At 42.8% G+C, this 15,293-nt stretch overlaps 1 protein-coding gene across 2 annotated transcripts in view; it reads left to right on the forward strand.

The window, feature by feature from the left end:
• The window catches only part of LOC147883785 (sec23/sec24 transport family protein), a 183,065-nt gene that overhangs the window by 100,369 nt on the left and 67,403 nt on the right, over positions 1–15,293 (forward strand). For both annotated transcript variants that reach the window (XM_087398534.1, XM_087398535.1), the window contains exon 11: positions 14,569–14,664. In XM_087398534.1, the coding sequence (XP_087254660.1) occupies positions 14,569–14,664 (96 nt within the window). The remainder of the gene's footprint in view (positions 1–14,568; positions 14,665–15,293) is intronic.

Here is a 15,293-nt window from a genome sequence, read left to right on the forward strand (position 1 = left end):
AGCGGCCAAAGTAGAAAGAATAAATACAAGGATGAGATTCAGAGTAATAAACAGGCGAGCGCAACCATATCCATGGGATCTCGTCCTTCTCCCCACTCACATGTCACTTGATTGGCTAAAACTGGCTCAATGTGAAGCTGAACGCGATGGAGAGACAATAAATGAGCGCGAGCGAGAGTTTATCATCTGATGTATGATGCATGTAAGTTTCTCGCCTCTTGACGTAATTAAGTTATTATTTGTGGCAATATACGCTATAAAATAGATGCATCCTCATTGTTTCAATGATGCTGTTTTGCAGTATAATATAGTTGCTGATGTGTTATCACACAGTGTACATAATATGAGTTTCGCAGTACTTCTAATGATGGAAGTTAGGGAAACTCAGAAAGTGGACGAGTATGTCGAGAGTCTTCAGCCTAAGGCTGTTGTGATAAAACCTTGGGTTATAGATGACTTGGCATCAGGGAAGCCCATATGTATGCAAGATATAGCATAGATGATGGGATGCTAAAAAGAAATGGCAACGTAGTAGTACCTAATGGGAATGATCTCCGGCAGAAGATAGTTCGTTAGTGCCATGATAGCCCATGTTCAGGACATCAAGGGGTTGAAAAGACATGACCTCATAAAGCACGATTTCTTTTGGCCACACGATATGTCGCGTGTCAGGAAAGTAAGACAGGACAAGTGAAGGCATGTGACCTTTTATAGTTATTGGAAATACCATTAGGTAGATGGGAGAGCATTTCCATGGACTTTATAGCAGATTTGTTGCACACCCAAGGAGTGTATGATTCTATCCTTGTGGTGGTTGACCGTCCTACCAAGGATAATCACTTCATTCCAACTAGAGAGCGAGTAAGTATCCGCAAGTAGCTGCAGATGTAGAGAGAGAGTGGTCAGATTGAGAGAGTTGTTGGAAAGAAAAGCGAGTGTGTAAGAGATCTTGGAGTTAAAGGAACTGAAATAAGATTGTTACAACAAGAATGAAAGAAAACACTAGGGTTTCATAGAGACAAAATCCTAGGATGGACACTAGCTGGGGTCAATATATGTGTGGTGACTAATTTACCAACAAAACCTTTAATTGAGGTTAGGGAAAAATAATCTTATAAAGGGAAAACCTTCCCCTAGCCCTTTATTACATTTGCCAATGCCTTAGGAAATAATATTTGTAACATCGGGCTGTGTATTATACACACAAAATAGGCATCCCATGACTCCGCTGTAACCAGTGCCATCAAACGGTTCAATGGCATCATAGATGGACAGCTTAAGCCCAATCTCCATATGAGTTGAAATGGGCTTGCAATTGTGAAATCTGCACTGTTCCAACAGTTTCCCAATATATTTGGACTGCCATAAACCAATGCTTCTACCATCTTGCACAAATGGAATGTCCAAATAATAATGAAGCAGCCCCAAATCTGACATTTCAGATGTCCTCTATAGTTCAGTATTGCAATTTTTGCAGCATTTGCACTATTGAGAAGCATGTCATCAACATATAGGAAAATAAAGAGCAAAATCCCTCCCTTCATTCTTGTGACATAAAGGGTGCTCTCATTTGGACTGTTCTGGTAAAAAATGCATCAATTTCGGCATGCCAAGGTCTAGGAGCCTGCTTCAAACCATAAAAGGCTTTCTTTAACCAACATACCTTGTCTTCTTTGTCAGGTAGCACAAAACCAATGGGTTGAAAAAACATAAAACTCTTCCTGGAGCTCTCCATTGAAGAATGCAGTTTTAATGGATCTTCCATCCATAAAATGCAGCTAATGCAACCACACACCTAGTAGTGATCATATGGGAAGTGGGGGCAATGGTCTCATCATAATCTATGCCTTTCCTCTGTGCATAGCCCTTTGCAATGAGACAGGCTTTGTACTTGTCTATAGAACCATCTTATTTGTGTTTTAGCTTGTACACCCACTTAGTTCCAATTGTTTTCTGCTTACAGGCAAGTCCACCAACTCTCAAGTGTGGTTTTTCTGCATGGAGTCTATCTCCGCTTGCATAAGTTGCATCCAATGCACATTGTTACATGCATCATCAAAGCAATCAGGTTCACCCATCTCAAGTATCTTACTGACCCAATCTGATTTACAATCGTGAGGCTCCTTAGCATCTATAGTGTCACTCAGTGTGTGGCACATATAGCTTGCTCTCTAGAAGCGTACGAATCAGCCAACAAGAATGGTCTTGGCTTCTTGTATAGCTGTATTTTCTTGCGCCACCACATGATCAATCTCTTGCTAAGTAACCGGACCAGCCATTGGGTGAATTGAGGCACTAACCACTGAAGAACCCTTCTGCAATTTCTGATTTTCCATTGGCATCTTAGCTGCCGCGTCAAATGAAATGGGCAGGAGTCCGTCAAAGGCACCAGAAAAATGTTGATTTCTGTCAAAAACAGTAAGGGGCAGATATGGTTTTTTTGCAAAAACAACATCTCTACTGGTAATAACCTTTTGGTCACGGATTGTAAAGCATGTAACCCTTGTTCTCACCACTGTAGCCCACAAAAATGCACTTCTTAGTCTAATCATCAAGCTCGCCACTCAATCCTTGAGGCACGTGTGCATATGCTACACAACCAAATGTACGGGAATAACCCACATTGGGTTCTCTATCTCTACCAAGCTGGATATGGTGTTATCACCTTGAGAACTTAAGTTGCACACCTATTCAAGTATGATTGGAGCAGACGATTGCTTCTATTCAGAACGTATGTGGCAGATTTTTGGCCTTCAGCATGCATCTCGCCATCTCCATGGGTGGCCTATCTTCCCGTTCAGCCACTCCCTTGTGCTGAGGAGTATACTGACCCTTGCATTGATGTTTGATGGCTTTATAAATCGAAAAATCTGCTAATGCCTTGGACATATACTCCCTCCCTCGATCTAAACGTAGAGTCTGCGTTCTGCTCTGAGATTGATTCTCTATGAAGGCAAGAAAAGGGCTTAAACATAGTTCGCTTGAGAGTGAACACGCAAGTGAATCTTATGAAGTGAAAGAAATGAAATATAAATGACCCCCAAGAGTTTGAGTCCGTTACACACTCTACTCTCTATGCGACTTGGGGATTAGTAGCTTGGCTATCCTTTTCTGGGACTCGGGTTCTATATGAGCGACATTACCTCTCTTGGGCTTTATGAGTTCGATGAGACATGTAGTTGAGGCATGTTCCTTGGATGATGTTTTGATACTTCCTTACAGACCTGCACATGGATCAGTTGATGCATCTTGGGAGATTTTGGCGAGCATATCAGCATGGCATATATGGAGGTCTGGATGCACAGAGACCTTGGACGGCTCCCAGGTTCTTCCCGCTGCAACCTTTCATTCTATTCAAACTTCATGTAGTGCAAACTTTTCTCTTCTCTTACAGAATCCCTCCTCAAAATCAGCGTAGATTCATTGTGTTCAAGTTCTCTCTCTCTCTCTCTCTCTCTCTCTCTCTCTCTGTGCAAGAGATTAGGGCCCAGGACAACAGTCGGGCTGGACACCCCTGCTGGACCCCCCGAAGGTCTTTATTACTTGAAAATTTTCGAGTACAGAGAGTTCAGGGTAGAGCTGTGTTACAAAAATTCAAAACGTGATTTGTTTTACAAGAGCTCAAGGCTCATTCATTTGGCAACATGCCACTTGTTAAAACAATAACCAAACTATAGTTACATGCCACAAAGGGCAGAACTCTAGGGTCTTCGTAGCCCCTTGATCACATGGACACCTCCTGGCTGCATATAGAGCTCCAAAGCGTTTGAGTTCTCAACCCCGCTTGGTACCTCCAATAATAAACTAAAGCGCACAACCATGGCACCCATTAAAAATTAGCAACTTGCATGCAAATAATGAACTGTGGACTAATCCTAGTCACTGTGGGCCTCACCAAGCAAACATGTAATCAAAACATAGAACACAATTCTTAGTCGATCGAGGTCAACCCTCTTGGTTGTAATTAAGGGGCTTGATCATCAATCAGAGCACCTTAATTGTGGCCAAATCTCTCCAACCGAAGTTGACGCACCTTGGTTAACGAGGTTAACCCTCTTGGTGTGAGTCAAGTCTCATTGACCGAAGTCAACACTCTCGGACCGAAGTCAGCGCTTTCGTTCCTTGTTTGACCGTGGTTAACCATCTTGGCCAAAGCCAAGATCTTCCTTGGTTAATCATCTTGGCTGAAGCTAGATCTTCCTAACCGAGGTTAGGCTTACTTAACCGAGGTTAAGTATCTTTGACGGAAGTCAAGACTTGACAAATTGAAAGTAACTCTTTGAACATAATTTAATAAATGAAGAACTCATTAATTATGATCAATAAATGGTCATCTTATGCTTTGACTTTGGAATATTTACAGCTTGGTGACATCCCCTCGACTTCTATTCAGTTGACTTCAACTGAAAAGCTTCCTTGTAAACATCTAAAAGCTGTGGATGATCAGACAAAATGTCTTCATCCATCCACTTGGCATCCAATGCCGAATAATTCTTGAACCTTACAAGGTACCTATAAAATTCCTTGCCTTGAGGGCCTTTGCGCAAAGTATGAAGCACAATCTGCTTAAGCTGAAGGACCTTGTCCAAATCATCCACTTCTGGTGGATCCTCTGCTACTGGCTCTGTAGGCTTTGGCCCCTGAAATTTCTTTAGAAGACTCACATGAAAGGCATTGTGAATCCTCCAATGCCTTGGCAGTGCCAACTTGTGTGCAACCTCATTAATCTCTTCTGTAACCCTGAAAGGGCCAAAATATTTGGGAGATAACTTTGCATACACCCTTTGTTTTCCCTTTGGCTTGCGGAGCCTACCCTTCTCGAACTTTAAAAGCACCCAATCCCCTTCTCGAACCGGAATGAAATGAGCTTGCTTGTTGAATCTATCATTGATAGTCTAGATCCCATCATTCCCTGACTTTGATCTTGGCAAAGAAAAAATGAAGTCCATTGCAATACTTTCCAACAGTGCCTGAGGCAAGGGAAGAGGCATAAGTCGGCCAAGTGCCTTCCGTCTATCTTATTTGACCTTCTGACAGGTAAGGCATTCTGTGACAAACTGGTGTATATCTTTCCGCATCCCTGGCGAAAAGAAATACATGTCTAGTGCTTTGAGTTGTTGCTGTAATTCCTCTATGCCCAGCATAGGGAGGGCATGGCATTCCTCCAAAATGTTTTTCCTAATCTCCCTGGTGATGCATAGGCAGTCAACTTTCATTAGATACCCATCTTTCAGAGAATAGTGACTGGTAGACTGCCCCTCTTGCATTTGCTGTAAAATCTCAATAAAATCTGCATCATTAGCATATTGCTCCTTGATGTCTTCCAAATCCCGATGATAAGCAATAGTCACATAGTTCACCTGGGGTCTTTGAGACAAGGCATCTGCCACTCTGTTACGAACTCCCGGAGTATGGGCAATCTGAAAATGATACATTGACAGCATGTTTGCCCATTCATGTGCTTCTCGGAGATGCAGCACTGAGGCAAACAAGGAGAGATGGGAAACCATACCAACAGGCCTGGAAATCACTCGGGGACAACAAAAATGTGAGATACTTACACATTTCTGCAAATGGGCCACAAACTGTGGATTGCAACTATGCCTACACGAGGATGTGTGGAGGACAAATGGGGGAAACAAGCCCTAGACCAGAGAGCAACATGGATTGAGGCCACAGGTCACCGAGATCGACAGAGCACAGACACTTGTTACAGATTTCTATGCATCTGAGTCAATTGCCGGTGAGGCTGAGGGAGAGGAGCTTGATGAGATGAGAGCATCATGGACTAGCAGTGGGAGTCTCCACCACGATACTGCTAGACGAGAGACATGCGCTCCACATGCTAGACAGAGAGGCCACGCACGATCGAGGTCCGGTCCATCAGCCCTCCTCAAAGGTGACCGCCAGAGACAAGAAGTCACCCTTGATGTAGCCTTCCGGATATAGAGATTGAAGAGACCGCGCCCTCCACCGCATCGAGAGACAGCTGGACAGACATCGATACGAGAGCTTCTCACATCTCATCAGAGAGCCACTAGGTTACCTGGATATATGGAACCTGGGCTTTGTCTGAGTTAAGAAATATGTCAGACTCTAGTGATTAGTTTTAACTGTAAAGTCTGCACCCAAAAGATAATGCTTCCATGTATGAATGACATGAATTACAGCCGACAACTCTTTCTGATAGATTTCCAGATATCTCTCTGCATCTCGGAGTCTCCTGCTCTCATAGGCCATTACATGACCATTATGATGCAATGCAGCCCTAACACACTCCTCACAAGCATCACAATCCACATCAAATGGCTGATACAAATCTAGAACTATCAAGATTGGCTCTGTGGTCAGCTTTTGTTTGAGTGTGGTAAATGCTTTCTTTTGTGGAATTCCCCATCTGAAAGCTGCATTTTCCTTAGTAAGGTCGTGGAGTGGAGCGGCTATGTCCGCAAAATGCGTGATAAATCTTATGTAGTAAGAACACAAGCCTAGGAAACTACATACTTCATGCACAGTCTTCAGCTCTGGCCATTCTTGAATGGCTTGGATCTTTGCCGGATCCATCCGTATCCCATATTTGGATATTATATGCCCCAAGTAATGGATCACTCCAAGGAAGAATTCACTCTTCTTGCTATTTGCATAGAGCTGGTGATTTTGCAGCTCTTGGAAAACTATAGCAAGATGTTCCTTGTGCTCTTCTTCGGACTTAGGAAAGACAAAAATGTCATCGAAGAAGGTCCTTGTGAACTGTCTGTAGGGTCGGAAGATACGATCCATCATTTGATTGAAAGTAGTTGGGGCATTAGTCAATCCAAAAGGCATCACCAGATACTCATACAACCCAAAAGTAGTGCGGAACGTTGTCTTATGTACATCCTGAGGCTGTATCCTCATGTGGTGATAACCACTCTTTAAGTCTATCCTGCTGAAAACTGAAGCCCCATTTAACTGATCTAGCACATCATCAATGCACGAAATAGGAAATCTATTTTTGATCGTCATTTTGTTTAGTGTGCGGTAATCGACACACATACAGAATGAGCCATCTTTCTTCTGTACAAGCAGTACAGGGGAGAAAAAAGAAGAAGAACTGGGCTGAATCAGCCCCTTGGACAGTAAGTCCTGCACCCACCAGGCCATAATTTCTTCTCACTAAATTGCACTAGCTCTGTATGGGGGCCTATGGTGGCTCACTACTAGGAATGAGTTCTATGCCATGATCTTCAGGTCTCTCAAGGGGTAACTCCACTGGCAAAGCGTCAGAAAAGCAATCTTTAAAATTGTCAAGAAACTGAAATTTATTTTGATTTGCCTCACTTATTTCAGCATGCATTTCAACATCTCTCTGTATTATAAAAACCATGTAAGTTGAAATTGTAGACTTTATTTCTTTTCCAACAGAACTATTTGATACAATGGGAATAGTTTCCCCTCTATTCCTGGCAACCACACGTTGTACTTTTCCCCTATGTACAAACTCCAACACTCTCTCAGAAAGAGTCAATTTCACTACCTTGCGATGGAACCAAGGCATACCCAAAACCACATTGTGATGTTTCAGTGGAGAGATGAAAAAGTGTTCCTAATCCACATAACTCTATATATGAAGACGGAGCTTCCCTATAAAGGGAGTGACTGGCACAAGGTTTCCACCGAACATCTGATCAACATCCAGAGCCCTCCCCAACTCCTCCATCTTTATTCCCAGCCTCAAGTCTAAATCTTCTGATATAAAGTTATATGTAGCCCCAAGATCAAATAAAATCAGCGCTTGCTGGTCTCTGATCTTGCCCCATGACAGCAGCGATTCTCGTTCCTCTGGGTTTGAAACATGACCCAGTACATCAGGAATTCCTCCCGCCATTGGTTTGTGCGGTCCCCATGGCTTCTTTGCCTGTTTTCCCTTTGGAATTGAAGGCTTTTTCGGGCACTGGGCAGCCACATGCCCCTCTTGGCCGCATCTGAAGCATTTACCCTCTTTTATGAAAACATCAATCTGTTCAGGGGTAAACTGTGGTCTTCCCTTATAGCACTTTTGTACTTGGTTTCCTCTCGGCTTCTGAGGTTGAAATCCCCTCTTCTGAGCCTTGGGAAACTCTTTTATTTCAGACTTGGGGGTCGCTATAGCTTTTTATCCCCCCGTATTCCTGCCTGTTGTGAAGGCACAGTAGTAGGATCCTGCATAGACACAAGACTAGCCACATTGGCAGAATGCATAAGATCTGAAATATCTTTGATATCCTTAGTGTTCAATTGGGCCTATATCTTTGGAGTGAGTCCTACTCGATACTTCTTGAGTTGAGTCTTGTCTGAGATTTTCTTGAAAGGTGAAACTTGCAAATATGAGTCCCAAAATTTGTGATTATAAGACTCAATTGTATCTTATCCTAGGTTTTTCACTCATTTCTATGTCAAAGCTCATGGAGTCCTCTTATCAGCTTATGTGGGACCTTGTAGGCAGTGTGAGCTCAAAGTTGAGTTTCCAAATGGGGCTGATGTTAAGGTGGATACTTGCCAGATATAATGTTATTGGAAGCGATGTCCTCTAGCTCTAGTTTAGATGCAAGCACCCTACCAAACCTTAACTGCATGTAGGTCAGGCAATGGGTCAGGCAAGTTGTCCACACAAGGGCCTTGCAGGTTACCTTGACTGAAATCCTGCGAAACAAAGGGTCATTTCTTGCCTCTGCCAGCTGAACCTGATCAGTCTTTGCCATTCTCTCATGGGGTGGTTGGGCATGCTGCTGTGAAGCCATCACTGCAACTTATCTGAGATTTGTAAACGTTCACGCACACAGTGTATGCAACTGATGCACTCAGCCTTTGCTTTTCAAAGAGAAGATACCTCAACAAGAGGTATATAGCACTTACAAATTGTGCCAGTAATAGGTTATTGATTCAAAGCTTAAACCCCTTTTCTGGCGGCTGCAAAAAGCATTCAGAATGCATTTGTTGTGCACAAAGGCATGCATTTCTTTTTCTTCTGCAAATGTCTGATTTTCTGCTGATTTTTTTGCAGGAAAAGACTGACAGATAGGTGGAAACTGATGGCAAAAACTGTCTCTTCAACTGTCTCTTCAACTGTCTCTTTGTTTTTTCTTTTTTATTTGACAGTAACTGGATGAGTAACAGGCTGGTTACACTAACTAAACTAGTGCTGTTCTGTAAGAACAATCTAGTTGGTTTGTAACTAGGCCACTACCTGAACCACTAACCGAGTTAACTGAACTGGCCAGTCTGGTTACAGTCAGCAGACTGGTCTGGTTGAGTTAAGCTAAATTAACCTCTAGCCATGTCATTAACCAAGGTTGGGTTAGATTAACCCTTGGTCTGCCACGTCAGCTAATCTGTCCACCTCAGTTGTCTGCTAGCATGGATTGCCATGTGTCACTGTTAGGCCATGTCATCCACACGTATGTGCCATGTCATTCCCTACAAATCCTCCTATGTCACTGCCACGCCAACATCCCTCATGTGTTGCCACGTCAGCAGCTTAGGTGGCAGTGCCATGTCACCTCCCCACATGTCTTGTTGTTGGCTGCCACGACGAGAAAATCTGTGGAGGACTTGATGGAAGAATTTCCGTTCGCTGTTGACGGCACCTTCAGGAAGATTTCCGATGGGAAGGTGCTTTCGTTAGCAATCAGCCTCGCCGGCCCTGCTAACCATGACGTTTCGCTTCTCCATCAGTTCACGCCTCTCCGAACAAAAACCTCTAGGTCTCGACAGAATTACTTTCTCAGATGGTGGCCTTCAAACTCTCTGCCACAATGACTAGAGGCAGTGCTATGAATCCATAGTCATGTGGGAAGCATAGCCTGTGCAACTGAGTCACAGAGAATATCCGCCTAGTACAAGTAAGGTCTTCTTCATCGCTGACGTCACGATGGCGCTATCCAGCAGTGCCAAACAGTCCCATTGGCACTCACGCGAGACAACAAACCATATATACACCGTTCGTTTGGAATTTACTTCGTACTTTAACTCAACACTCTCTGATCGAAGTCAACGCTTTGGTTCCTTGGCTAACCGTAGTTAACTATCTTGGCCGAAGCCAGATCTTCCAATAAAGGTTAGGCTTACTTAACCGAGGTTAATATATTTGATTGAAGTCAAGACTTTTACCAAATGAAAGTAACTCTTTGAACATAATTAAATAAATGAAGAACTCGTTAATTATGATCAATAAATGGTCATCTTATGCTTTGACTTTGGAATATTTACAGCTTGGTGACACCCTCTCACACTGTATATATTGGCCACTATTTGCATATACCTTGATGGCCATATGTGTTGGGATATCTCAAGGTGTATGCCCCAGGCACACCTTGGTTTCTATGTGTGTGTGCTAGAGGCAGAGTTAGGTGCCCATAAGCACTGTTAGGTGGTAGATGCCACATAGGATGATTGAGAGATTCTAGGAGCTGATTGAGGAGATGATTGTGGAGCTCAGAGGTCATCAGTGATGTCAGTGATCATGTAAGAGGTGCCTACATATGGACCTCACCTTTCTTCATTCCATAATCAAGCATTCTCATTTTGTGTTCACTTCATGCTTTCCCTTTAGTTCCTCAACATGGTATCAGAGCACTATGATCCTCCTTGAGCCCATTTGTGCCACATCATCTTCTTCTTCTCCATCCTCTTCTTCTCCACTTCTTCTTCTTCTTCATCTTCACCATTTCTTCCCAAAACTTGCTAGAGCTTGTTCTACCTCGTCTTTCCGCCATTCTCGAAATCCTCTGAGTTGGAGATACCCCTCGTATGGGCGAACTTTCACGTGCAAGGAATTGAAGAAGCATCGTCGCTGCTGGTCGCCATTCCCCGAAAATCGTCGAAACTCCCTTCTGCGTATTCTCTGTTTCTGCTCCACCTTTCTCTAATTCCTTTTAGGGGAAGCTTCTCCATACCTTGGACTATCTTGTGTTGAAATTTGAGCAGCAATGGTTGCATATTCGAGGAGAGAACGCGGAAAAACCAGTCGATCTTCAAGCTCCTAGCTATGGCAACGTGAGGCGTCATTTCACCCTTTCTCTTCAGTGGCTCTTCTCTGGTATATGAGCTTTGTTTCTACCTAGACAGCCCTGTTTTCTTTGCTCTAAAGAAGGAGATACAAGCCCTCCAAGTTCAGCCCTCTGTTTTGGACAGTTTTGACAAGGTGAGTTTAATGCTACATTAGATGCTACTTTAGCATTTCAGATGTTTTAAAGTGTTGAATAGCATTAGTATAACTGTGGCTACAACTTTGCTTCAAGTTGCTATACCTGGATTTGTTTGGAATGCTTTCATTTAGCCACTTCTATGAAGCATGGAAGATGAAGCATCATTTCCATTATGATTTTTAGTATGCAATTTGGTCACAAAATGCTTATACTTTGAAGCTTTTCAGCTTTTTTTTTTTCTAGCCTTGTAAGAGAGTAGACACTGCCCATTCTGGGCTAGACCCTCTCATGGCTACCATCTTGAATATGGATAAGTTCAATGGTAAAGGCTTTCACACATGGCAGATGAAGGTTAAGTTTGCATTGATGAGGGAAAACCTCTGGGGGCTTGTCAAACCGGCTTCAACTTCTTCTTCAACAGCCTCTAATGCTGGAGAATCCTCAGCTCCGACACACCCGGCAAGAGATCCTGCTAGAGAGGAGAAAGCCTATGGCATCATTGCTCTTGCCTTAGGAGATGACTATATTCATCACATCTCTGACTTAGAGTCTCCTTCAGAAGCTTGGCAGAAGCTTGACATTATTATTGGTGCTAGCTCTCACATCTCAAAATTGTCACTTAAGATTGCTTTCTTTGAATTGAAGATAATTAGTGGCACTCCTCTGGTTGCCCATGTCAATCTTATGCGGAGTCTCATGACTCAACTTGCTTCTAGCAACTCTCCAATCACCACAGATGAGGCAATGGCAGTATTGCTCAAAATTATGCATGAAGGTTATGATCATGTTATTACCACTTTGAAAAATCTTCCTAATCCTAATCTTGAAGGTCTTATTTCTGCTCTTCAAGAAGAAGAAAGACACATGGAACTCCGGAGAGGCAATGACACATCCTATGCCATAAAATTTCAAAAGGGCAAGTTTTCACCTTGCAAACATTGTGGAAAGACTAATCACCTCTCAAAAGACTGCTTCAAGATCAATCCATGCAAACAGTGTGGCAAAAACAATCACCATGAAAAGTATTGTAGAGTCAAAAAGGAAGCAACTACAAAGTCAGAAACTGCCAATCTACTTTCATTTGATGAGTCTCCACATGATGAAGATTATGCTTTTTGAACCATCTTCATATATGCTCCAAATCTCTCTTTTTATGTTGAGTCAAGGTACTCAGCCTGGATAGTCCTCCAAAATGAATGAAATCAACTATTGTGTTCTTTGTAAACACCTCTGGTCACCATATGATGTAGGCCATGTGTATGTGTTTTGCTCCATGGTACCTCCTGCAGACATTGTGTGCATGTACATGCAGGGGAGATAATCATTGGAAGGTCTTATGTATCCCTTTTGTTTACCTCACACCCTTGGGAACCTCTTGCTAGCATGAGATCCTAGCCATAGATTAATCCTCGACCACCATGAGATGGCATGAGAAACTATGAGACTAGATGAATCCTTGACATAGCCTGAGGCATTCCCTTGAGGGGGGGTTTGTTGGGATATCTCAAGGTGTATGCCCCAGGCACACCTTGGTTTCTGTGTGTGTGTGCTAGAGGCACAGTTAGGTGCCCATAAGCATTGTTAGGTGGTAGATGCCACATAGGATGATTGAGAGATTCTAGGAGCTGGTTGAGGAGATGATTGTGGAGCTCAGAGGTCATCAGTGATGTCAGTGATCATGTAAGAGGTGCCTACATATGGACCTCACCTTTCTTCATTCCATAATCAAGCATTCTCATTTTGTGTTCACTTCATGCTTTCCCTTTAGTTCCTCAACAATATGGGTGAGGATGCATGTGTCTTTGCGTGCATCCTCCTCTAGGAGGGCAGTGTTTCTCATGGAATGGAGGGGCTCCCCTTTTTTCTCTGAATCACCTATTGACTTGAGGTGGCACTTCCAGCCTCAATCGTGGTTGCTTCATTGCTATGATTAGGAGTGTACTTTGACCCATGTAGGGTGAATTTATTGTACTGCATGTTTTTTCTCCCTTGAGGCATCTCAAGGAGGGTCTTTCATACTTAATAGTAGTCTTTCATTAAAAAAGAAAGCAAACAAACACCACTGTGTACAATTTGTTGTCTTCAAAAAGCCTCTTCAAGTGAAAGAGTACACGAAAAGAAGAGTCTTCTTAATCCTAGGGACAAACACAGCATCTTGGATGCTGAGATTTGAGCCATCCCACTGCTATAAGAAAATCTCTCCAATCCCTTTAACCGGATGAGAAGAATTGTTTTGGATGCTCTCAAAATACCATGTTTCTGCCAATATTATTTACGTAAAAGAGCGTGACTCCAATAGGCATCATAGCTGGAAGTAAAAAATGCTGAATCACGCTCAGCAAAGGTCACTGAAGTATCATCTTTACCTGCATCATGGGCTGAGCCTGAAAGAGCCAACGAAACTCTTTCATCTTTTCCTTTGCAAGCTTCTTCAGGCACTCACTGATGTGATGACCCGGATTCTTACTATAATGGACATACCTTTCTTGATAGGCTTTCCGGCATCCTTTTTATCCTTCCCGCTATGTCCAGAACTATGACCAGCATCTGATTTGGGCTGATATTTCTTCTTGTCCTTATCCGTTGCTGAAAATGTGTCATTGATCACCTCCTCCATATTAATATTCCCTGATGCCCCCTTTCTACGATTGACAGAAGAGGAGATTCACCAAGTCTTCAGAGGCTATCGTTGGTAGGTTTACCTCATCAAACCTGGGTACCCTCACCACAGTACCATGCCACCAAGATGGCTCTACAGAGCGCATTTCCTCCACCTAAACGATCATGGATTCATTTAAAAATAAGGGTACCTACAAATCCATCTCTGCTACACAGTGTTGCTGATCTCAAGATGTCACCTTACAGGTTTCAGATAGAGGCAGTGCGTGAGATTCCGCCACCGGGCACCATCGATATCTTAGACTATTCACCCTGCGTGAGCCATAGATGGAGGAGCACCTAATGATAAGATTGCCCGAATACATTGAGATTTGAAGGCAATACGATTGGTTTTTTTCTCGTGTGCACTTGGATATGAGCTGTATCATTGACTCTCATGACTAGAGATGTGTTGCACCCTTTTTACATGATGTCACCAAATTATGATCTAGAGGCATGAGCCCTGATGCTGGACAGTTTTTTGGCCTTTTTGTTCCCCACGGCCCAATCTAATGTGTAGAAAAAGAGTTGATGTCAGGCCTGCCCAAATCTAATATGTTACAAAAGAACTGCATCCACATCAACCTGAACATCATCATCTATCATCTCAGGCTGGAGTCATAGAGGTTGTCGGAATGAGAGAGAGAGAGAGAGAGACAGAGAGAGAGAGAGAGAGAGAGAGGTTTGCTATAGTTACAAGTAAATAATATGAATGGGTTTTCCGATGTTGTTTCTGATGGTACAGGGCAAGTGAAAGCCCTCCATTGTTGCAAGTTGCCTTTCAATACACTGTTATGGTCCCCCTTGAAAACCAGAGTCCTGTTGTTTCAGGCTTCCAAAGGTAAGATGGTTGCAGCTATATTTGATCTATGTGTTAGGGTTGACCTTGCTCATTGTTTGCATGTCTGTTTCTGGGGGCTTCCTGAAAGTTTTTGCATGAAATCAATTGGCGCCAGTTGTTCATCCTGGTTTACAGTATAAGCAGTTCTATGGGGCATGCATAGGCGGTTGATTAGGCATGGTTGAAGGATGTCATACAAACCTTTAAATTGAAATGGTGTATTGAGATTTACAGAAGAGCCTTTCTTGACACATGTTCAGGCCAGTGAGATATTTTTTGTCAAAATCTTTTATGTGAAGAATAGATTACCAACAAAATGCTTACACAGATTATCCCACGGGCAACATTGAGAGTAGCTCTTTTGGTATTTTCATGGCACGAGTTGGTTGAAAACTCTTCGCGTTTTCATGGACCTATCCTCTATGGGTATATTGATTTGGCTGTACCAGCATTTTATGATGTCATATTTAACAGCATTCCTAAAACTTCATAACTTACTGTAGGTAGCGCATCACATAAATATTTTGTTAGGCATTCCTTTAGATCAAATCAAAGCATGCCTACATGGTTTTCTTATTATAAGGGTTTGCTTTATTTTGTTTGTTGTTGTGTTCCAGTGTGACGTTGAA

Source organism: Dipteris shenzhenensis, chromosome 27, assembly GCF_047967505.1.
Source record: "Dipteris shenzhenensis isolate YYH24624 ecotype China chromosome 27, Dip_SZ_1.0, whole genome shotgun sequence".
NCBI lineage: Eukaryota > Viridiplantae > Streptophyta > Polypodiopsida > Gleicheniales > Dipteridaceae > Dipteris > Dipteris shenzhenensis.